The sequence below is a fragment of the Xenopus tropicalis genome, chromosome 3 (genome assembly GCF_000004195.4).
Source record: "Xenopus tropicalis strain Nigerian chromosome 3, UCB_Xtro_10.0, whole genome shotgun sequence".
NCBI classification, from domain to species: domain Eukaryota; kingdom Metazoa; phylum Chordata; class Amphibia; order Anura; family Pipidae; genus Xenopus; species Xenopus tropicalis.
In genome coordinates, this window is record NC_030679.2 from 104,348,949 (window position 1) to 104,373,443 (window position 24,495).

The 24,495-nt window shown below is 36.4% G+C and overlaps 2 protein-coding genes across 4 annotated transcripts in view; one reads left to right on the forward strand and one right to left on the reverse strand.

Moving 5' to 3' along the window:
* The first annotated feature begins 20 nt into the window (after window positions 1-20).
* Window positions 21-22,384, forward strand: dtwd1 (DTW domain containing 1). 3 transcript variants are annotated; one of them, XM_012959095.3, is made up of 5 exons: window positions 21-107; window positions 2,234-2,488; window positions 3,360-3,503; window positions 5,066-5,321; window positions 12,480-13,318. In XM_012959095.3, exons 2-5 carry the CDS (start codon window positions 2,234-2,236, stop codon window positions 12,536-12,538), a joined length of 714 nt encoding a protein of 237 aa, XP_012814549.1. In that variant the 5' UTR covers window positions 21-107; the 3' UTR covers window positions 12,539-13,318.
* The window catches only part of LOC100490887 (NAD(P) transhydrogenase, mitochondrial), a 67,205-nt gene continuing 51,486 nt past the window's right edge, over window positions 8,777-24,495 (reverse strand). Inside the window, exon 23 of the mRNA XM_004912605.3 lies at window positions 8,777-10,664. The gene's annotated coding sequence lies outside the window, so the exon portion shown is untranslated. The remainder of the gene's footprint in view (window positions 10,665-24,495) is intronic.

A 24,495-nucleotide genomic window follows, 5' to 3' on the forward strand; every position in this document is an offset into this window, starting at 1 on the left:
TCTTCGCTTCCCTGACTGGCTAGAGAAATAAAGCGTAGCTGAATACGCGACCTCCAGTCTTATCTCGCGGGAGGTGATGAGACTTTGGGAAAGCTGGCCTTTAGGAGGTGAGGAACTGATCATTTAAACAGCGTTGCGGGACATTTAAAAAGCGCTCCCAGACAAGCGGGGCTGTTGGGCGTTACGCTTATATGTCTGTAATGTTGTATCAGTAAAGTAATTTAGCCAGTTAAACTAATGAATTGGAATCCATGTGAGGTTTTATGTGTTCCCTCATATCACCCTTAACTGTGAGTTCGTTTTGCCCATCCACACTATACTACGAACCAGGGGGGTACCTTTTACTTTTCTTGGTCAATTCCAGAATAAAAAAGTTTGGGGTCCTCTCAACGTCATATTAGCGCGACCCCCTTCTTCCTGTGTCTAAAAGCCAATGGAACAACCAACATTATTATAGGCCAAAGGCAGGGTGCGGGGGTGTTGTATGTGGCACCCTGCTCACAAGGTCTGCTGATAGTTACATGGAGAACTGGCCTTGTTCATAGCCTGCTGCAGGTGGAGTTTGTATTCAAATATCTGTATCTTTGGGACCAGAGAAGCAAGCCTGGAGCTCAGTTTGTACAGGGTTAGAGGTGTCAACAGGTAATCAGCTTGAAAAAGGAACTAAAATGATCTGAAAGCTTGCTATGGTTATCTTAGTTAGCCAATAAAGGTATCACCTTTATACCACTTTTGTTATTTTTTTATTTCAAAAGGGTTACCCTGTAAACAGGTGTCAACATACAGAGATAGATCAGTAGTTAGGGCTGTTTTAAATATTGCCTAAAACCAGGTTTCCTGGGAGGGAATTGGGATTTTCAGGTAATTTGCCTTCATCCTTGAAACATGACATTGAGTTAAAGCTGTTTATGGGGGCTGTCAAGGTGATAGTCTAAAAAAGAAACAAATTTTTGTATCTGGTACAATGATTTGGTTGGAATCTTTATCCAGTAGGTTTGTATATTAGGACAGAACAAGGTTTTGGCTCTTAATTTGAGCTACTTATTTACGCAGCGCTATACAGTAGAATACATACATACATACATACAAACGGGATTATTAAGATAATAGATAAATACAAAGTATAACAATAAATACAAATAAATAAATACAAGATACAGTTGCAATAAGAGTCAAAGACACAAGAGGATGGAGGTCCCTGCCCCGTAGAGCTTACAATCTATATCTAAAGGTGGCCATACACCTTAAGATCCACTCGTTTAGCGAGGTCGCCAAGCAAGCGGATCTTCCCCCGGTATCCCCACCTACGGGTGGGCTTTATTGGGAAAATGTAGGCCCTTGGGCCAAACAATCGAATTATAACGGGAGCCGATGCGGTCCCCGATCCGACTAAAGCTGGCCATACACGCATTAATGATATTGTACGAAACCTTGTTTCGTATGATATTCGGTGTGTGTATGGCAAGTCGGCGAGGCGACAGATATCGCAGAAGACTGCAGATATCGGTTGACTCGCCAATCAAGCGGTTTAAAAGATTTTGATCGGGCGCCATTGAAGGCGCCTGAGCAAAATCTACCTTCAGGGCTGAATCAGCAGAAGGAGGTAGAAATCCGACAATTTCAGCCCTGAACGTATGTGGAGGGGGGGAACGATCTAAAATCGCCACGTGTGTGGCCACCTTAAATCTTTTAACCTGCCTTCATTCCTGCCCCTACACAGGCCAATAAGCTGCTGAATCGGTCCAAAGGACCGATATTGGCAGCTACAATCGGCCAGTGTATGGCCACCTTTATTTGGTTAAGTAACTTGTGAAGCAGCTAGCACCTAATTAGGAGGTTGATTAGAATGTCTACTGAAAGGCTTATGTTTGTCTTCAGTTTATTATTTGTGATAAAAAATGTTGAATGTTCATTCAACTCAGAAAGACTCAGTTAACACTCTTCCTACCCTCAGATTTCTTTTTGAACACTGACAGCTCATGAATCACTATTCTGCTTTATGTATTACCATCCCATCTGAGTCTTGAAAGAATGTGCCTGTATATTATCCAAAGGAAACTAATAGGAGTAGCACTCAGACAGCTACAATGAGAGAAGAGTTAGACTTGCACTTCTTTACCAAAAATGTCAAACACTTAATTGAAATGTAACTTTATTTTAATTTCATCTGTATGCACTTCAGTTTGGACTACTGAATATGACATGCATTCTTACTTTCTTTCTATCTATCAAGATGTCACATGAAAAAAGTGAAAGCTGCTTGCAAGAAAAAAAACATTCAAGCTCCTTTGAAAGATTTCATGATGGCACCTCCCTGGAAAACAATCTGCTGCAGAACCTAAAGCTGTCATCTCAAAGAGTTCTAGAAATTGCACAGAAGAAAGGGCGGTCCAAGTGTCCAAAGTGTAACAGTTCAAGAATGTTCTATTGCTACACGTGCTTTGTGCCAGTAGAATCTGTTCCATCAGATGAAATTCCAGTTGTAAAGGTCAACAATCTATTCTATAATTGTTTTGAATAATTTAAATGAGAAGGAAAGGTGGCATAACTGCAGGCTGCCAAAATATTAGGTGCTCCTTTTAGCAGAAAATTGCACAAGCCCAGGGGACAAGGCAAGCGATCCTCTTTCTTTCTTCACCTTTTGCTGCAATCCTGAGGCCTGTGCATGCACAGAAGAGTCACTTGTCAAAGTGTGGCTTTTCAATCTACTACACATGCACAAAGAAAGAATGGAAGAGGATCTCTGGCCTGCATGTACCATGGGCTGGTGCATTTTTTTGCTAACAGAAGCACCAGCCTGGGGTATCAAGTGAATGAATACAATCACTGGGGGGTCCCTAGAATGTTGCACTTTTGCATGTGCAGAATAATTATAACAACTTTTATATGCACAAATATCATTCATTACTTGCTCTGACACCCCTTCCTTGCTGTGCATGCGGTTTTTAAAAAGCAAGAAAAAGCAAAGATCCAGTTAGAGATCTTCTGCAGTCACTTCAGTATATAAAAAAAGGACAATTATACCATCGTATTCAGTGAATAGGCATTAAATTGAGGCTATTGCTGTTTGGTAGGTAATAAGATTACCAGTATACAACCTACCTCCCTTTGTTGTGAATGTTTTATTAAGAGGAGTCCATTATGCAGGGAATTATCTGTGCACTGGTAATCTAATTAGATACCTCGCCAGGACCAAGCATGGGGTAGCAATTTTTCTGTTTAGCTCAAGAAATAAAAAAAGATTGTGATTAAAACAATAGGCAAAAAGTATGTTTGGCACAAGCACTATTCGTTGAACTGCCCCTTTAAAGAGAACTATAAAATTGATATTTTGTTTATTCTTTTATTATTTTTTAAAGCTTCCCTTGAAAATTGATATTATTAAACATCCAAATGAAACAGATGGGAAAAGCACAGCTGTTCATGCAAAACTGTTAGCGCATGAGGATGTTACAGTTTATACTTATCCGTGTGTTCCGCAATATCAAGATCAAAAACATGAGGTGAGTAGCTTTTGGTGCATTATGAAACTTGCATTAGGGGATGGGAGCATTTGGGATCTGGGGTTTTCTGAATAATGAATATTTCTGTTCACCATACCTTATGCTGTGTCTTTGCCTGACAAAGACCTAGGTTGTTCCATCCTCCCTTATGCGCATGCATCTGACGTAGGCGTGGTGGATGCACCTCAAACGCTTATGTCGCACATGTGCATAATGAGCGAGTTGTTCTGGACCGGGAGCTCCTTTCCGGTCCAGGTGACGTAGCACTGGTGGGGGCTATTTTAAAAAATAATTTGAAGTGCTCAATTTTCCATATGGACCAAGACAGTTGGATCATGCCAACCCCCACCCAATATTTTGTCTGCACAATCATCCACAGGCCGAACCCTGTCCCTGGCACCAGGAAGACTTCCATTTTTTTTGGTTGTAGCAATCCGGACAACAGATTACCCTATCCGGTTTCCTAATAATTGACTCTCCTATAACCACAATCTGTCTAGGCCTAGCCCTGATCTCCTCTCCACAACTACTAGCAAGGCTGGTATCTTGTCTGTTAGAAAGATTAGCCTCATCTAGAACTGCCATTTCAGAGTTTACACTCCCATCTTCTTCACACATGCTAATGTCCACCACAGTACAGTCATTATCCCAGGTACAGTGCAAAAAAACAGGAAACATATTGAGAATAATTTATAATAACTTTTTTACCTTGTCTCAAACTGCTGTGTTTTTAACTGCAAGTTCCACAGGAGTCTCAGGGAATGCAACTAATTAAACCCCACCCTTCTCAAACAGAGGGGAATCTAACTGCACACCAAATGTTGCTATTTATCGCATCAAAAAGCAAGATCTATGACAAAATGAAATCACAATGGTTAAATAAACAACCCTTACTTTGGAAAAAATAGTTAATAAAATATACTTATCCTTTGGCCTTGTTTGTAGTTGTTGTTTTATCCAGGCACCAGCCTATTCTACCACTCAGTCACATAAAATGCAAATTGTTACTAAGGGTTTAATGATTTTACATGTACTTTAATATTTAGTACACAGTAGGCAGTGTAGGACACTAACATGAGCTTACAATTGCAACATTTGTTCAAAAGGAATCACTTGGGTTGAATTCTAGCTCTGGCAGTTTTTTTCTCTTTTGTGTGACCAAATATTTAAACTTTGTCTAAGTGACAAAGTTACCAGTATCCATGGAGGATGACTATTCAGATAATAATAAAAAAAAAAAAAAAAGATCAATTGGAGTCTAGATTCTCACCTATATATCTAGAGATTTCCATACATATTAATGTATTTGCTACATATTCAGGTACCTCTGACTGGCTTGAAAGCCAGTTGCTGTATGGATCAATGTCTGATCGAAGCTATAGCAACAGCATCAGGGTTAAGTGACTCAAGTGATATGTTTCTGCTACTTTAATGCTATCTTACCTTTGTCTCCTTTACTTCATCTAATGCAAACTTACCTTTTTATTCTCAGTACTATCGAGTACATTACACACAAAACATGTTATTGTTCAAAATAAATATTCCCCCTGTTTTCTTTCTAGGTAGTCCTTGTATTTCCTGGTCCAGATTCAGTCTCTCTCAGTGATAGCCTACTGTACATAAGAGGTTCTGGTGATATGCAAAATGATTCCTCTTGTGAACCATCTCTCAAGCGTCCAAAATGTTCTCAACAGTATGACAAAAGCAAAAATGAAGGTGTTGAGGAGAAGAAACCTATGCATTTTTTAAAGAAACTCATCTTTATTGACAGTACATGGAACCAGACAAACAAAATAATATCAGATGAGCGCCTTCAAGGTAAGAAAAAAAAAATGTGGATAAACTGTAATGTTTGCTACTTATGTCACTCTTAAAAAAAAAAAAAAAAAAAAAAAGTTTGATTTATTGGTCAAAAAAATATTTTTAACCAGAGAAAATATTTTCACATTTCACAACAGTTGATGGGCCTATTTTATATAGTGACGATTACATGACTTCTTTAGTTATTGTCATTGTTCATTATATATCCACAAACATTCCAGGCCATGATAAGCCTTTATCATTTATTGGAAAGCACACAATAGCTTGAAACATTGCTTGATATTGTGGACTGTGTCCATATTTAAATAAATTGAGAGACACTATCCAAAATTGTAGAGTTCTGTTATTCGAGTGCTAAGTGGTCACGGAGATACTTGCAGCACTGGTTTGTTTGTGTCAACTACTATATTATATATCAAAATACTCTACAGCACTTCAACAGTTACTGCAGCCAGTTCATACATACATTACAACAAACCACTATGCCACATGTTTGCTTTAGAATCACTACAATTTTATATAAACAAACTGCTTTGTAGCCATGAGTGTATCCATTGAAGCTGTAATAGGGCTAGAGGCCACATGTTTACACAGCACGAGTTCAAATGTCATTCATGACTCTCGTTAAAATCGTTTCATATCAAAAAATAAATTTTTGACAAAAAATAGTATATTTGTATTTGCTGGATAAATAAATAAAAAAACTATGTAATGTAGAGAGTGTTGAGCCATTGGTAGCTAAATATTCGTTGAGAGCAAGCATCACATGTGAATTACACATGGAACTTCTGTCGCCTGCGCTTAATGTTATATGGAATGGGTAAAAAAAATGTCAGAATATACCTTTGCATTGGTGTCAGTGTGAATTACCGGTGGTAGATTTGAATCGCATAAGCGCTGGAGTTGCCAACTATACAGAGGATAACTTGACTGTGATGAAGCTCGGCTCAGAAATTAGAAGCCTCCAATGGGCTTTCCTATCACTTTCTGATGAGAGCAAGATCTCGTCAGTTTTTGGTTTACCTTCTCCGACAATACAGTCGGAGGAACTGACCAGCAGGTGGCGATGTGGTTACAAAATTCATTATAATACTTAACTCTGGAGCGCCCTCCTCTGTCCAGACTTCCCAGATGAGGTCTTATGGGATTAAATTAAAAAATATATATATAGCGTAATACAGTAATATGATATTAATAATCACCCCTCCAAACATGTTTATATCCAAAACAAATCTTGTGAACACCACTACCAAATTTACTTAACTTTTCTGTGAAAACACATAAATACAATCCACTTCAAAGTGTTTAAAGTTCGTGTCTATTTAAATAGGTGAATTTCCGTATTTCACACTCTTCCGTGACTTCCTTTTATCCTTAACCAATTGTGCATATACTTACAGACCAACACTGATGTTTTTTTTTAATGTTGTTCACATGTTCTCCCAATCTTTCCCTTATAGTACGATTAGTTTTGCCTACATACTGCAAGCCACATGGGCATTCCAGTATATAGATCACATTATTTGTTGTGCATTTTATTAATGTTTCTATTTCAAACTTCTCCTCTTCCATCACTCTCGATTGAAATGTTTTTACCTTAACACCATATTTACAGGATTTGCATAAGGAGCATGGATAGTACCCCGCTAGATCCCCACATAGTTTATTCTTTTTTGGGGGGGGGGGGGGGGGTGGTATACAGCTATGTGTAATTCTTCGTTTTACATTTGTTGCCCTTTTAAATATTACTCTTGGTTCTTTTGGTAATTGGGAAAACAATTTCTTATCTAGCTGTAAAACTCCCCAATGTTTCTTTATTATTTTCTTTGATTGCGGGGGTATATTGTGTAATAAAATCTATCCTATCTGTTGCTGTATTCTCCTTTCCTTTGTTGCTATACTCTAATAGATCTCCTCTATCAATCTTTGTCACTTCCCCCTTGCTCTCACAAACTCTTTGTTTGTATCCTCTTTGTTTAAATCTATCACTTAATATCTTTGTTTGATCTTTAAAATCAGATTCTTCACTGCAATTTTTCTTAATTCTACAAAACTTGCCATAAGGTATATTTTTTAGCCATAAGGGATCATGATTGCTAGAGGCCATCACATAGTTGTTAAAGGAACAGTAACACCAAAAAATGAAAGTGTATAAAAATAATTATGATATTATGTACTGTTGCCCTGTGCTGGTACACTTGGTGTGTTTGCCTCAGAAAGACTACTATAGTTTATATAAACAAAGCTGCTGTGTAGTCCCGGGGGCAGCCATTCAAAGGAGAAAAGGCACAGGCACACAGCAGATAACAGATAAAGCCCCATTATATTCTACAGAGCTTATCTGCTATGTAACCTGTGCCTTTTCTCCTTTTTTCCAGGTTGAATGGCTGCCCCCATGGCTACACAGCAGCTTATTTATATAAGCTATAGTTCTGTTACTTTAGCAAATACACAACTTTACCAGTGCAGGGTAACAGTACATTATAGTTTAAATACTTTAATACACTTTCATTTTTGGCGTTACTGTTCCTTTAACATCAACCAGTTTAAAAAAGTTTTGGAGCAAATTTTCAATTTTTTTTTTCTTTTATGAAAAAAACTCCAAATAGCCGACTCTTTCCGAGCTATAGGTTAAATCAAATATTAGGTTCATATCATTAAGGTGAGAGACAAACCTTTTGAGCTCATCTTCTGTCCCCTTCCAAATTATAATAATATCATCTATGTAGCGCCGCCACAGGGAGAGGCTCGCCTTCCAGCCTTTCAGGGAGTTTTCTTCCCACATCCCCATGAAAAAGTTGGCATGGCTGGGGGTGACCTGTGTCCCCATGGCGGTGCCACACATCTGCAGGTAAAATTCATTATTAAACCAGAAATAATTATGACCCAATATGAACTCTGTTCCATCTGCAATAAACTCCTTTAGTGTTGGCTCTATATTCTCATCTCTTATTAAATAGTGTTTTACTGCTGTTAGCCCATGGTTGTGTTTGATGTATATAGACTTTTAACGTCTAAAGTTCTGTAAATATGAAGGTAGTTCTTTCACATAGTTCTGCAACTTAATGTCTAAGAACTGAGATAAATTACTAGTCAGAGAGTCAATCCCCGATATAATTGGTCGCCCTGGGGGATGTTTTAAATCCTTATGAATTTTCGGGTTTATATAGAAGACTGGTAACCTAGGGTATTCTACCATTATGAATTCTTTCTCCTTCTTTGTTATGGCTCCTGTACCCTCTGCTCTATTTATCATTATTTCAAGTTTCCTTTTAAAAACTTGTCCTGGATCCTGTTTTAATTTTTTGTATGTACACTTATCTCCTAATAATTTCTCACATTCCTCTATATATTTTTCTTTGTCCATAATGACAATCCCTCCCCCTTTGTCTGCTGGTCTGGAGGGCGCTCCAGAGTTAAGTATTATTGTTTAAACCGAAGCACAAGGTATCTGGAGTGGGCTATACATTTTATTCACACTAAAAAATAATTTTGTTTCACAAAACTCATTACATTAGCAGTTGATTAACAGCACAATAGCTTTGATTGGGGGAAAAACTATGTAAATTGCATTACTCTAATACTGACTAAGAAAGCAGTACTGCCAAGATAGTTAATGGAAACCGGGTTATAAACTTGCTACATAACAGTTTTATGTCCCTGATTGTTGAGAAACCAACCAGAAATCATGCTAAACTAAATGTAGGGATCTTTAACAATCCATATAGCTTAAATTCGCTCTTCTGTAGAAGACAGATTACATAAAGCCCCATTATTATATAGCAGGGATTTGAAGAGCACTCTTCACCCGGAATAGTTATTTTATGAGGAAAGAAGAGCCTGGGAAGAAGGGTTCAAGTACATAATCCAATACAATAGATTAAATGCAGGTAGATAAATAGTGTTGTATACATTCTGTGTAGTCTACCATAACTGCTCAACCTTATGGGCAAGCCTATGAACATCTGGTCAATTCAAAATGGTATGACTATGAAACTTAACATGTATTCAGAGAAAAATTTTGTTTATCTAATGCTGATAATGTAACAATTTCAATTGTTAAAAGCTTGCAATAATGATTAAAGTTTATCTGCCATGACTAAAACCACATGCTGAATTTAGAGGGGATGGCATAGGGATCATAAGTGCTGCTATTTTTGTCCAAATAAATAAACAATGGCATAGAGACATCCACTCTTTCTTCACATCTCCATATGTGAACAACAATGTGGATGCCTACAGCTTGTTATAAACTATTTCCATACTTTTATTTTAGGATATATTGATAAGATATTTCAGATCAACATAGCATTTGGCAAAGTTAATCTTAATAAACTTTGATCATCACAGGCTTCTTTGTATGCAAAGAATTTCCTTTTTCCCCTGGTGCTGAAATTTTAGCTGGCAACACAAAATGCTGGCAACTCAGTCATTTTCAGTTGGTGTGGTTCTTCTCCATAAAAAGTTTGAAGATTTGAAATGCAGCCACATCGGGGTTTATGATCACAATGGAAAATATGTTCAACTAGTAAACATAATCAGCACAGGTGCAGACATTATCAGCTGGCTTACAGTCAGAACTCAGAACAGGCATTATGTATATGGCATTTAGAGTACAGTTATAGAAAACTCTTATTCAGAAAGGTATGAATTACAAGAAGGTCGTCTCCATTTAACTCAAAATAATTCTAATTGTTATAAAGGATATCTTTGCTTTTTTCCCTCTCTGTAATAATAAAACAGTACCTAGTATTTAAGGCTAACAAAGCTGCATGAATCCATATTGGCAAAACAATCCTATTGGCTTTATTTAATGTTTAAATGATTTTTAGCAGACTTAAAGGGGTGGTTCACCTTTAAGATAACAGATCCTATACCTGTATTCAATTTGTTACAATGAAGCCAATATATATATATATATATATATATATATATATATATATATATATATATATATGCTCCTTTTGAGGTTTTTGGGTACTGTAATGGTGTGATGCTTCAAACAGACTCAAAAGGGTTCAAAGTCTCCCCAAACCAGCCTGACACTTAAAAAAAATAATGAAGAAATAAAATATTGCTACTCCTTTGTTGCAAAGTCTGTATCTAGCTGGGGGGCGGGGGAAGCTACAGCCAGCTGATTGTGTCAGAAATATGTTAAGTGGGACAGTAACTGTGTGTCTGCTTAAATGAAACACCCGGAACAGTCCAACTGTCTCCTCTTACATCTCCTAGAGCTTCCGACTTGCATCTTTTGTCCTTAAAATCCCAGTACAGTTGTGAGGAATTGGTTGGATGGTGAACTTTGAACCTCCCTCTAGCCAATTTTATGGAAAAAGCAATCTGTAGCAGATAGGAAAGAAAATACTTAACCTGTGGTCAGAAATGTTTAATGTAGCCAGACATGCAGTCTGTTCACCCCCCATGATGGTTTTCACACATGTGACTATAGCTATCTAATAATTACTGTCAGCACCACAACCATCTTGAAACACCCTTTGCACTAGCAGGTCAGTAATCAGGAATATTTTGGGTTTTTTGTGAAAAAAGATGTTGGAATAGAGTAGATAGGAAAAATGAAAACGGGCAGAACAGTGTTAAACAGAAGAGGAAGAAATGGGATCAGAGAAAAAAGTGGGTATACATATAAGGAGAGCATAAATGTAAAGAATATGGAATTGAGAGGAGTTGATTGTGGAAAGGCAGGTGATACACAGGCAGATCTGGGGGCAGCGGGAAAAAGCACAGTGAAGCACAAATAAGATAAGCACAAAAAATATCATATAAATGTGTATACTTAGGGGCACATTTACTAATCCACAAACGCTCCGATGGTGTCCGAATGCGTTTTTTTCATAATGATCGGTATTTTGCGATTTTTTTTCGTAAATTGTCACGACTTTTTCGTGGCCGTTACGACTTTTTCATAAATTGTCGCGACTTTTTCGTAGCCATTACGATTTACGCAAATTGTCGAGACTTTTTCGTAGCCATCCTAAACATATTGTGTTTGAGTGAAAATTTGTCCTCTTTTAGCCTCCCTAAAGAAAAAAAATCAGCCTCTGCCTACGGGGATGGTAGCTTGGAGTAGAAAGACACATTTACCCAGTTTGCATTATTACAATTGTGTATTTGTTTTCAAAAATATATTTTTTGGGTAAAAGTATTGTCAGAATTTTTTATCCTTGGAATCTTAAGTGTGCTGATTTCTGTATTGGTGCTTTTAAAATGTATTTTTGATCTATCAGAGTTTAGAAATCTCCATTAAACTGTTTATATCTGGTATTGGTGTATTCAGGAGGCATGGGGCATTCTGTATCACATGGATTTTCAGACATTAGATAAAATGTTTCTGATATATATCCCTATATATATTTTTTTTTTTTAAATTGCATTTTTGAAACAAAGTTGGTATTTTGAGCCTTATATCCTTGTTACAGGAAAGGAATTAACAAATTTAGAACTTGAATAAAAGCTCAAAGTTACTGGAACTAGGTGCAAATGAAATGCAAAATTCTGCTAGGACTTAAAATGTTAATAGTTGGGTGTTTCTGTTAAATATGATTGTTGAGTTAAATGTACAATTACAATCCTTGCATTGACTGCAGCACGTGTAAATTAAGCAAAAGATTGATGAAGTGAAGGAAAGATTGTCTTTGTGTTTGACTGCTAACAGGCAAAAGGAGGATACTGATGACATATCTGCTAACTTTCCTCTGGGTAACATAAACTACACCCCTTTAAACCTGTTTGAAAAACCTTAATAGTGTTATTTCTAGTGGTTGAGTTCTGTAAGATAGGAATTTGTTTCTGAACATAAAAAAGCTCAGTGTTATTCATATAAATACTTGGGATTACACAAAACTTACTGCATATTGCAAATGTAAAAAAGGTGGATCTTAAAATGTAACCATTTAATTGTAAAACATTGTTCTTTTGCAGAACAGGAAGGGCACCATTGACTGAACAGACACCCAAGTGCCTCCTGTTTCCAGGCCATAAAGGTTTCAGTTAATGGCTTAAAAACTAAGTGCCACCACATGTAAAAGCATGAATACAAAAGTACTCAAAGGGAAAATATACCCCTTTTAGAATAAGTGCATAAACACTATCTAAATTTTCAAAAATCAGTATTAATGTTTTTTGTTTTTTTTATAGATGTACCGGATTCCAGAGATTTAAAGAAAACCATGTTACACAAACGTACCTTTTCCTAACCCCACTTAGGGTCACAGTGTCTTGTATCCTTTTCTTCACTTTAACCCACTGTTGTTTAGAAATCTTGTCACCACCCACTATAAAAATCAGAAGGGTGTCAGGTCCCAGAATCCATCACTTTCATATTGAAACAAGATAAGGAAGCAGTTGCCTCAGGTTGGGTTAGAAAATGATTAGTATGCGTATTATGGTTTTCTATGAATCTGTGAAACCAGTTAGAGTCTGCATAAAAAAAAATGTATATTTTTGGAGGTTCATATAGTGTTTATGCACTGTTTTATTTACTGGAGAAGCTCATATCAAAAAGAGGGGTATACTTTTACTTTAAATGTCAGCATAGTAGATTTTACATAGGCTCATAAAAGACTACTCTAATCATATCTGCAGATCTTAGGGCAACTAGACAGCATCATTTATGCACCATCCAGTTGTCCTATATCCCCATAAGGGAATCCTGAGATCTGGGTAAGGGAACTAAAATGTACTTCTCTATAGGAATGCATAGTGAATGGGTACACCCTGCCCAGCTACATGAGAACCAATGTGATTGGCCTCACATTTTACAACTTTAATGGTGCTGCTGTCAAAATGCTAATCTTTCATAGGACGGTAATATTTAAGCACAATTCTGAAAGCAAATATAATAAAATGGTTATACATTAGAGATGGTTAGTATTGACAGTCTGCATATGTAGCTACTAGGAAAGCCATTCCTTTCAATAAGGAACAGTCACCATCCCAAAAAATTAAATACAGGTATAGGACCTGTTATCCAGAATGCTCGGGACAAAGGGTATTCCGGATAAGAGGACTTTCCATAATTTGGATCTCCATAAGTCTGCTAAAAAATCAATAAAACATTAATTAAACCCAATAGGATTGCTTTGCATCCAATAAGGATTAATTATATCTTAGTTGGGATAAATTACAAGGTACTGTTTTATTACTACAGAGAAAAGGAAATCAGTTTTAAAATTCTGAATTATTTGATTAAAATGGAGTCTATGGGAGACTGGCTTTCCGTAATTTGGAGCTTTCTGGATAAGGGGTCCCATACCTGTAAAGAAAAAAAATAAATAATCCCTCTATTATAAATCCCCTTTTTGTTGACTGATTTCCACAGCTCTTCAGGCTGGATCTTCAACTTTGTAAAATGGGTTTGTTTAAGAAGTTTCAAAATGTTTATTTGGTGGCAACTGTTTTTTTAAAAAATCAGATAGAACTTTGGCATCTAAATGCTTGCGAGTTTATGTTGAAGTCAAATATTTTAAGTGATTTATTTTTTTTTTATTCAAGTTTTTTTTTTACTATTTCAATAGTTCGTAGACCCATTGCAATGATGAGTAGAATACAAATTTCATGCCTTCAAGTTTCTTTTTTTTAGTTTTATTAACTTTTTTTAGATTTGAATAAGTAAGCAAGCAAGCATTCGAGTTTTGTCAAGTTTTGAGTTTTTTTGAAGTGACATTCAAATTCTGATAAGTAAGCTTCTTTGTGTCACATAATTTGGATAATATACTATAGAGGATAATATACTATAGAGGAATAGCTTATTCAAAAGATTCAGAAGAAGGGCAGTAGAATTCATATTTATGATGTTTTGTCTTTCTGTTCCAGAGCATGTGGGATATAACATGGAACATACAGAATGCCAAGCTCAAGTTTTTCAGAAATGTTTTATAGCTAATTTAGCAAAAATTTTGTTTAGAAGGACTTATACTATTTACCCATTTTTAATTCCTAGAATGTACTTTCTAAAAAAAAAAAAATGTATGGTTTTAGGGGCTGTATTACTATTAAGGGTTTGCAGATGCAGAAACCACAACTGGAGTTGATATATGAACTAAATTGCATACAGGCAATTATTAAATTCATTTAAACATATTGCTGTTGTGGCCAAGAGCTAGCAGGAGAAATCTTTAGAATCAAATTTTGTATTTAGTTTGCAAGGGACTCATGTTGGACAGTTTGGGAACACCATGAGAATAGCAGTTTGTTCTGTTGGTTAAACCTCAGACATTTAGGGGCACATCTATCAAATTCTGAGTTTAGAGCTTAATATATAGAAAAACTCACCCATATTCTATTCATTCCTATGGGAATTTTAGAAGTGTATTTATAAATGGGTGAAAGTTAGAAATCACAATTTGATAAATAAGCTTTTAAGAATCCCATAGGAATGAATAGAACATGGGTGAGTTTTTATGTATTAAGCGTTATACTCACATTTTGGTAAATCTGCCCCAAAGGTGAATATCATGACAAAACCTTGAATTTCCTACATTTCTCAATTGAAAAAAAAAAATCTCAAAATTGAATATAAAACTTGGCAACTCAAATTGGGATTTCCTATAAAGCTAGTTTTAAAAGAATTAAAAAAATTCTTTGCACTTTAAGAGTGGCTTGGGGGATTTCTTAAGCAAGCATAATATCCAAGCTATTATTATACTAAAATATACTATTAGTATTGGTATAGTTTGTATATGTGAGTATATAGATAGGTTGGTAAGTGTGTGTAGGTAGATCCGTGCACTGGGATTCCTTTGGAGGGGTTGAACTATGGACTTTTTTTCAACTTAACTATGTATATGTAAAAAAAAAAACTTTATCTTGTGCTTATATGGTGTCAAAGTATTATAAAGATTTCTGTTTGTCTAATGTTTCTTTAGAGGGCATGTTGAGCATAAGAGTAAAAAATACCAAGTTTGTCAGTTTATGGAGATTTTGTAAAACCCCCCCTGAATGTATTAACCAATTGCAGTTTGTAGCAGAAAGGCATATTGAGCCATTGGTTTAAAGGAGAAGGAAAGTCATTTTGGCATTTTACTGCCAATAGGTTGCCACCTAGAACAATATATTTATTCTGCAGAAACCATTACCATACCTGAGTAAAGAGCTTTAGAAGCTTTCTCCTTTTGCTTAAGATAGCAGCTGCCATTTTAGGCAGCTTCCTTCCTGCAATTTCTAGCCGTTATAGCTCAGATCACTCATTCCTAAGGGAGGGGGGAGAGAGTTCTCAGCATTCTGGTGGGAGGGGGAGCAAGAGAGAGGAGAGAACTGCGCAGACTCTGGCCCCAAGAATTAAGGCTGTTTCTGAGAGAGGAAGTCAGACACTGGAACATAATATTTACAACAAAAGAGACAAGAAATCCTGTGTTTATTTTCATAGAGGAACCAGTGCAGCATCGCTGTAAGTGCTTATGGCTGTCTTTACATAGACCTTTCTGATAAATATTAGTTTTTACCTTTCCTTCTCCTTTAAAATTTGTGTTTTTCACAAATGTAACCCTTCACTCTAGCCTGCCTGTGAAGTGTTTTAAAAAATCTTTTGTACTCCTATTGGTTTTTGCTGTATACAAATCTAAAGTCTTGCCTTGGCATGTCTTGAAAGGTATGGGCTTTGTTCATGTCATGTCTTTAAAACAATATGCTTGCTGCTTCTCTCTTTATTGTGAAAATGTGTTGTTTTTTTTATTGTGTATCTAGAAACACATTTTGTCACACAAGTGTAATGATTCACTGGTTCAGGCATATTTAAAAAGCATATGTTGTCCTGAAGCACAAATGTCCCTAAAATGACATTAAAGGAAAAAATGGTAAAAACGTATTTAGGTACCAACAAGTTTAAAGTATGTAAAATCATCTGTTAAATAGGAACATGGGCACAATTAATTTTATATACAGTTTGGTTGTCATATTTGCTTGGACTAATTTGAAATGTCATCATTTCATTTATTTTCTTTTTATTTATTTCATTTTTTTTCTTGTGGATAATGAATGACCTAGGTATCCTGGGGACTTCCACTGACTGTTCTGTGGCATGTTAGGAAGAACTTATGGGTGTTGTTGCAGTTGAGTAATAAATCATTCAGTGTTTTTGATGATGTAACTGTAAGTAAAGTAACTTTTAATTTAAGTAGTTTATCTCACTTTCCTTTGAAGTTATGTTTGTTAATGATGTCAGAGTATTCTTGCTGTAAATAGTAACAAGCTGGGTGTATGATCTGCGCTTCAAACAGAGGGGCATCTGTACAGTCCCCTACTTTGCCATCTGGCTCACAGATTCATTATCCACTGAAGTTTTGCCCCTTCCTGTTATTTATATTGGACGGGTGTTAAAGTGGTTCTGACATGTCCCTAACACATTCCTTTTCTGTACAGGAAATTTGATTTGTTTCTCGTAATTGGAATTATAAAACTAAAAACTCACTTCTACGCATCCCAAATTCAACTGGAAAAAAACAATTCTAAGTCCAGTAAGCTGTTGTGTTGTAATATCTGAAAGGTAGTGGAGTAGGATGATGTAGACAGCAGTATTTTGTGCTAATTTGCCATTACTGTTTGTTTTATTCTTTGTTATTTTGGTTTTGTACCCTTCAGGTAACAACCAGGAGCAAAAGAATTAATATGACATGGACAGAAAATAAAAAAAGCAATTAAAAATAAAAAACACAACAAGAAAATTAAATCTTCACAGGTTGTTGGGATCAGTGATCCTGAAAACAAGGTAGCATTCTTTGTAGGCTGAAAATAGCAAGAATGGGAACTGCAGTAATACAAAAAACCATAGCAAATTTATAATGAGGTCCAGCTGAAGTGTTGCTTAGAATACATCCTACTGGGGATAGGTAATAAAAGGCTTGCCAAGATGGAATAGCCAATAGCCACCAATCAGCAGGTAGCATTTACTGGTCACCTGTTTAAAAACAAATATTTTATTGGTTGCTATGGGATACTGCACCCCAGCACAATTAAGGGTTTATTTATAATTGGTTGCTATGGGCAATCCCCTTTGCAAAGATACATGGAAAAAAGGCTTGGGAGTGGCTGTGGAAGTCAAGCACCCTTTGAGAACATGTATGTAAGTGGTGTGCTGAAGATTTTTCTTTATGTTGGTTGCTATGGTAATATCATGGGTGATGTTGGCTTTCACACTATTGGCAATAAGACTTGAACAGTCACCTACAAGTTCAAAAACAAAAGATCAGATTGGTTGCTATGGACAACATCATTGGTGATGTTGGCTTACACACTATAATAAATATGCCCCTTCGTGTCACATGCACCTTTTGTTAACATAAAGGGGAGGATGCAGAACATCCTGTCCTCATTTGTATTAAAGGACAAGGAAAGGCTAAGTCACTTGGGGGTGCCAAAATGTTAGGCACCCTCCACCCCAAGTGACTTTAATCGCTTACCTTGTACCCCGGGCTGGTGCCCCTGTTAAGAGAAAACAGCACCAGCCCGGGGTACCTGTAGCCAGCGCTTCCTTCTTCTTGCTTTGTTTTGCCGGCAAATTCCCGGGACCAGCGCATGCGCATTAGAGTGAAAAGCCGACTTCTCTGTTAAAGCTCGGCTTTTTCACTCTACTGCGCATGTGCGCGCGAGCGAAGCAGGAAGGAGGAAGCGCTGCAGCTACCCCGGGCTGGTGCTGTTCTCTCCTAACAAGGGCACCAGCCCAGAGTACAAGGTAAGTGATTAAAGTCACTTGGGGGTGCCTAACATTTTGGCACCCCCAAGTGACTTTCCTTCTCTTTTAATCTGTTTTTCTCTATTTTTCAAGCAAAATGGCAGGGGCAGTGAGAGCCCACTCAACTGGGCATGTGATGGACTGACAATATGAGGACACTCGCAGTGTTTTTTTTGTTAAATATGCATATATTGTAAGGATAGCATTTACATATTGGGTTGAAATGTGATGTTACATTTGTACTTAAAGGAGAAGGAAAGGCTAAGTCATTTGGGGGTGCCAAAATGTTAGGCACCCCCAAGTGAATTAAATCGCCTACCTTTTACCCGGGGTAGCTGTAGCGCTTCCTGCTTCGCTTGCGCACACATGCGCAGTATAGTGAAAAAGCCGAACTTTAACAGAGAAGTCAGCTTTTCACTCTAATGCGCATGCGCCGGTCCCCGGAATTTGCCGGCAGCAGGAAGCGCATCGCTTCAGGTACCCCGGGCTGGTGCTGTTTTCTCCTAACAGGGGCACCAGCCCGGGGTACAAGGTAGGCGATTAAAGTCACTTGGGGTGGGGGGTGCCTAACATTTTGGCACCCCCAAGTGACTTAGCCTTTCCTTGTCCTTAAAACCATACAAGTAAAAAGAATTCTGGAAATGAAAATCTGCAGAAGGCAAAAGGGATTTATTTTCACAACTCTCCTCACATATGTGAAAACATGCAGTTACTTAAACATTTCTCCACTTTAACAAATACCTCAAATTCTTTACTAATAACAGTTTTGCACTATTACACTATGACTACAGAAACTGAGCTAAAATATATTATTTAACTATATAAAAATGAAATAACAAGTAGATGGTAATTTCAAAATAGTCAGTCTTTATGTGGCTGTAAATAGAGAACTAAATAACTCCCCAGACAAAGATTCTCTTAATCTATGTGCCATAACCCAAGGGCTAGGGCATACAGTGTGTTTATAGTGAACAGTACTAGTGTTCCTAATCATTTAAGGAAAGTGAACATGAATTTAATTGTCAACGTACTGGTCAATAGCAGCACATACAATACACACATATAATTCAGGGATCAGTGTGCACAATATCTTGTGCTACATATATCCTACAAAAGGTCCTATATAGTGTGCCATAATTATGTAGAAATAGTCTCTCCATCATCATCACCATAAATCATATTCTTTTATACTATCACTTTATCCATGTGTATGCTACAATGCAGGGAGTCTACATTACATTCACCTTCATATAAACCAGAAGCAGCAAAATGAATACTTAACCAACAAATAATTTGTATCCTGAAAAGCGCGACCTATTAGAGAATCTTACCAAACTGGAATAGATTTTCTATTTAAACTACAGGTATGGGACCCATTATCCAGGATACTCAGGACCTGGGGTTTTCTGGATAAGGGAATTCTGTAATTTGGATCTCTATACCTTAAGTTTACTTAAAAATAATTTAAATATTTAATTTGTAACCAAGTCTTTATTCAAATGCAAAGTCGAGGAATAATGAGTAACCCTAGCAGCTGCGATCTGCTTGTTTAACTGTAGTAATTTATAACAGGGCCAGTTTACAGGAGGGTTGTAGCATCCCACCATCCATTTGGTAACCGTTGCCTACCTGCTCCATTCATCCTTGCTGCATTAGGGAAAGGGAAGTGTGGATTTCTGACTACTTTCTGCCCTTTAGTAACTCTGTAAAGCAGCATCAGTTGAAAGTGCTGGTTGGATTTGAATAGTTCTTCATAGTTGATAAGCCAAGTTTAAGGCAGCCATTTGGCATAATTAAACATATCATAGACAGAAGAAATTTGCAGAAACAGGAATGTGGGGTTTTCCTGCTACTGTGTAAGCGCAGTGGCCATCCGATAGCTAGTCTCTAAATGCTGTAGTTGTTATGTGACCTGCATGCAATTTTATTTATAATAAATTACACCATCTATGATAGTATCAGAATCTGGCTGAATTGCAAGGTGTAGCATACCATGAATAGCCCATATTTTAATCATCTTTACACTAAAGTGTTCAAAGCATGTTACATAGCCATCCATGACCCATAATCAAAAATGCCAACAGAATTACATTGCATAGTTATTTGTGCCTCAAAAAGCCTATAGTATGACCAATGAAAGCAAAAATGTTACTAAGCAGCAAATGTTACTAAGCAAAAGAAAGTTTTGGTTTTTTTTTGTTTTTTTTTTTACTTCTAGATATTTTCAAGTTTTACAAATGGGTTTTTGCCAGTACTCAATTTTTTTGAAAATAATAATTTGTGATTTATTAATGTTTAATTTTAAAAAAAATAAAAAAATTGATAGGTTTGATTTGTTGAGTACCATCGAGTCCTATGGAGGGTTAGAATAGTAGAGGAATAGAATAGTCAGTGACTGCCTGTCCTTGACACATTTTCAAGGAGAAGTTAATCCCAATATTGCTTTCTGTTTCACCCAGTTTCAAGGGGAAGGTAATCCCCTAAATTTTCTATTTCGCCCAGTTTCAAGTGAAACTTAAACACATTATTGTTTTTCAAGAATGAGCGACATTGGTCCTAAAATGGCTGCTGGAGCGATTCCTGTTTGAGGAAAAAAAAAATAAAAAAAATCTAATTTTTCGAGTTAATACTTTTGGCTCCAAAAATTTGGGATTTTCGAATGTAGACTTGAAATTTCCATGGGAATGATTTAAGTGTTATTGTGACGTTTTATAAATACAACAATCGAGTTTAATTTGAATTCATACCATGTCGAGTTTACATGACTTTCAAAGCCAGCCAAAAACAAATTTAGTAAATCAGCCCCTTAGTGTTTCATTGTGTCTCATTTAAATTGCTCAGGGACGTTTCAACTCTTATCTTAAAATATTAAATCCATAACATAAACCCCCAAACCAGAACTCGCTATAACTAATTGAAGTTGGGTTACTGCATGCCTGTTTAGCGCAACCATCAACCTTACTCAGCTCCACTTTCTGTTCATTCCTATAGGATTTTTAGAAGTGTGTTTATCAAATGGTGAACTCTAACTTTCACCGACTGATAAATGTACTTGTAAAAATCTCACTGGAATGAATAGAAAGTGGGTGAATTTTCCTGTGGTTAGAGGCTACTTACAGTTTGATAAATCTGCCCCAAAGTGTTAGTGGCTTTGGCACAAATCTTTTTTTTTTGTACATGGGATTATTATTCCTTACAGTGCTGATTTGTTGAAATTAGTTTTATATATTATTATATTATATATATATATATAATCTGAGATGCTTGATTACATTTTTTATTTTAAACAAACTTTGTCATATTGGATTATTTTTTTAAACTAAGTATTATCGATAAATAACAACACTTGTTTATTTGCTTATTTATCAATTGTACAGCTTGTGAATTCAAGTTATTTGCTATAGTCAAATAAACTCTCATTTTAAATGCTTGCTTATTTATTAATATGGAATTTTTGAATTAAAAAAAAAACTTGAATTTTCAAATTTACAAACTTAAAAAACTCTCAACAATTTGTGCAAATTTTAGCTTGGTGCTTGTCATAAAATGGAAGAGCACTGTTTGTCATAGGTTTTGATTGATGAGAGATAATACTGCAGAGATACAAATCATCCCATTGATAACAATTGTTTCTATTAAAGTAGAGCATCAGTATGTTCTTTTCCCAGATAAAACACTATCCCTTTAAATAAGTTGTTTTTTTCCCTACAGGTCTCCAGCAAGTGGAATTAATGGAAAGAAAGACATGCTTCTGGCGCCATCAGAAGGGAACACCTAATACTTACCTTTCTACTATTGAAGCCATTTACTATTTTATGATAGACTATCACACTATTATATTACAGAAGGATTATAAAGGAGAATACGATGACCTTCTCTTTTTCTTTTCTTTCATGTACAGAATAATTAACGATGCCAAAAAATCTGCAGGAAAATTGTAATACGATTTCTTTTTGAAGAATAGATGGTTTTATCCATCTGACATTTAATGGGCTGTTCACTATGTTATCAGAATGTCATATTCTTAGCATTTACCTGATATTTATACTTTTCAGCTTGCAATCTTTTTATCCAGGCCTTCTCCTATTCATTCTAGTCTGCCATTCAAACCACCACTTGGCTGCTAGGGACCCTAGTAACCAGAAAGATGCTGAAATTCTAAACTGGAGAGATACTAAGTAAAAAAAGCATAATTCTAAAACCAATAAAAAAAATGAAGACCAGTTAGTTGCAAATTGTATCTGTACATATCTGCGTACATAAAACTGAAAGTTAATTTAAATGTGAACTACCCCTTTCTACAGCAATCTTAAGACATTCAGATTGTAGTGATCTCTGTACATTTGTATAAATAAAGGTTTTATACAATCTACAATTTAGTGACTGTTTGGAATATGTTTAAATAGCGAAAACAAAATGTTCCCAGACTGATGCTATTTATTCTAAGTGTATATACAGTATCCTTGCACTGACTTGACTAAAGTTGATAACTAATGGCTTGCAATCCTCATGCGCTCTAAAAACAAGACCATCATAAACTTGCCTATACAGGTAGTAGACAATTGTTTCTTCTTTTGACTTCATTATTCTGTTTTCGTTCTGTTTCTATTTTTCTGTTTCTATTTCTTGTAGAGCTAAGATGAGTTTTCTCAATACTTCCAACATGTTCCAAATCAAAGCCATATATACATTCAGCCATTAATGTTGTTTCTTCATCCACAAGCATCTTTTCTACTGGAAACTTGTTCTAGGTATTGGAGGAACTATTTCAACAATGTGGAATGCCCATTTGACCTACAGTATGGCTACTGCCTACCACTTCCGGCAGTGCAGTACCTGATTTGGCACCTTTATTTATTTTGGCACTTTTGTTTTTTAGATCATTGTGTTACACTCCGACTTGCAAGTAGGATTTTTAAACCTGACCTATCTGGGCCAAAACTAGGGGTAGGCAGAGGAGACACCTGCCTAGGGCACAACAGTGGTGGTGCACCATGCAGTTACCTCTACTGCCTACACCTAGTCCTGGCTGTCTTGCTCCCACCACCGATATGTGTCTCTGCACTGTCCTTCCCACCCCCCATAGTGTCACTGTGCATGGCGGGGGTGCGTGTGTTCATTCATACCTGTGCAGGTGGTGTGAGGTGACCAGCTGGGTGGCCTAGAGCGGTCGGCTTAGCCTGCCCCTGTGACCTGTTGCCATTTCTCCCCAAACAAAGGGCATTATTAAAAAATAATGCCCCAGCTTTTTTCATTTTGTTTGTATTTTTACTTTAAACTGTATATAACATGGGTTTTCTTGGCAAAGAAAATTTCACAGATGCTTTACAGAATGGCATTGTGTTCCTCATTTAGCTTTGTATATTTAAAGAAAAGGTGTTAAAAAAAATGTTAGTAACTCTCTCACATAAGTAGAACTAGTGAGGCCAGAGATCTGATGGAAATTAGTCCCAGGCACATAACAAATAAAAACTGTAGTCACAGCTGATCCCCACTGAAGCCGGAAGAGAGGCGATTGGTAAAATTAATTGTCTAAATTTATTGAAAAAATTACAGCCTCAGACAGGAGGCAAAAGAGGAGCTTGTTTGACACGTTTCGTATCCCCGCATAAAATTGGAAGGTAAAGCAAACACCCAAACAAAGAGCATTTGATTTAAAAGACTACACTATCCTATAGCAGCACATCTGCCAGAAACTGTAAGGCTAATGGGCCATTTCACACATCATTTATTCATTGTAGTTTGTCGTTACTTATTTTCCTCTGTAATTATAACAACCACAAAAGGATCCTAGGCCCAGAATGGAATACTCAGTGGCAGCTTCTGTAGCAATAATAGTGGGTACATGTAATTATGTTGGTCATATTTGCCAGAATAAAGATAATTGTCTTAAAGATTCCCCAGATATTTATAACATCATATTTTTTTGCAATCCCAGTAGGCCACTTATATTTTCAGCCTTTTATCCATGTTAGCGGTTTTGTTTGCTGTTTATGTAATGTTTTTATGAGTTAATATTGTGATCGTATCGCCACACATTTTTTTTTTGTTTTCATCAAAATCACTTCCGAATAGAGTTCATCTATAATAATTGCCATGTTAGATTAAAAAATAAAAAACATGAGGGAAAAATATGTTGAGTTAACCTGGAATTATTTACATAACTTTTAAACGAATAAAAATTCCAGAATACAAGTGATCTTTTTGCAGTTTAAGAGCATTGCTGTGTAGGAGTCACTTCTATAAAGGCGCTGTTCCTGGTAACATTTTGAAATGAGTGAACCTTGTTGATATCTTCCACTGTCAACTTTGTGTGAATGTCCCAAAATATTTATCCTCATCATTAATTATCATATTAAAGAAATCCATGCTGTCAGACATTAGTGATAGAAATATAAAATGACAATCCAGTGTACTATATATCAGAAACAACCTGTGACACGTGGTTAGAATATGCCATACATAAACACATGCAAGAATCCATTG

What these genes read in the sequence shown, in the direction of transcription:
- dtwd1 (XM_018092112.2), top strand. Translation starts at nt 2,234, where the DNA reads ATGTCACATGAAAAAAGTGAAAGCTGCTTGCAAGAAAAAAAACATTCA. An exon ending in ATCAAGATCAAAAACATGAG is followed by an intron (nt 3,504 to 5,065) that starts GTGAGTAGCTTT and finishes TTTTCTTTCTAG; the next exon opens with GTAGTCCTTGTATTTCCTGG. An exon ending in ATCAGATGAGCGCCTTCAAG is followed by an intron (nt 5,322 to 21,720) that starts GTAAGAAAAAAA and finishes TTTTCCCTACAG; the next exon opens with GTCTCCAGCAAGTGGAATTA.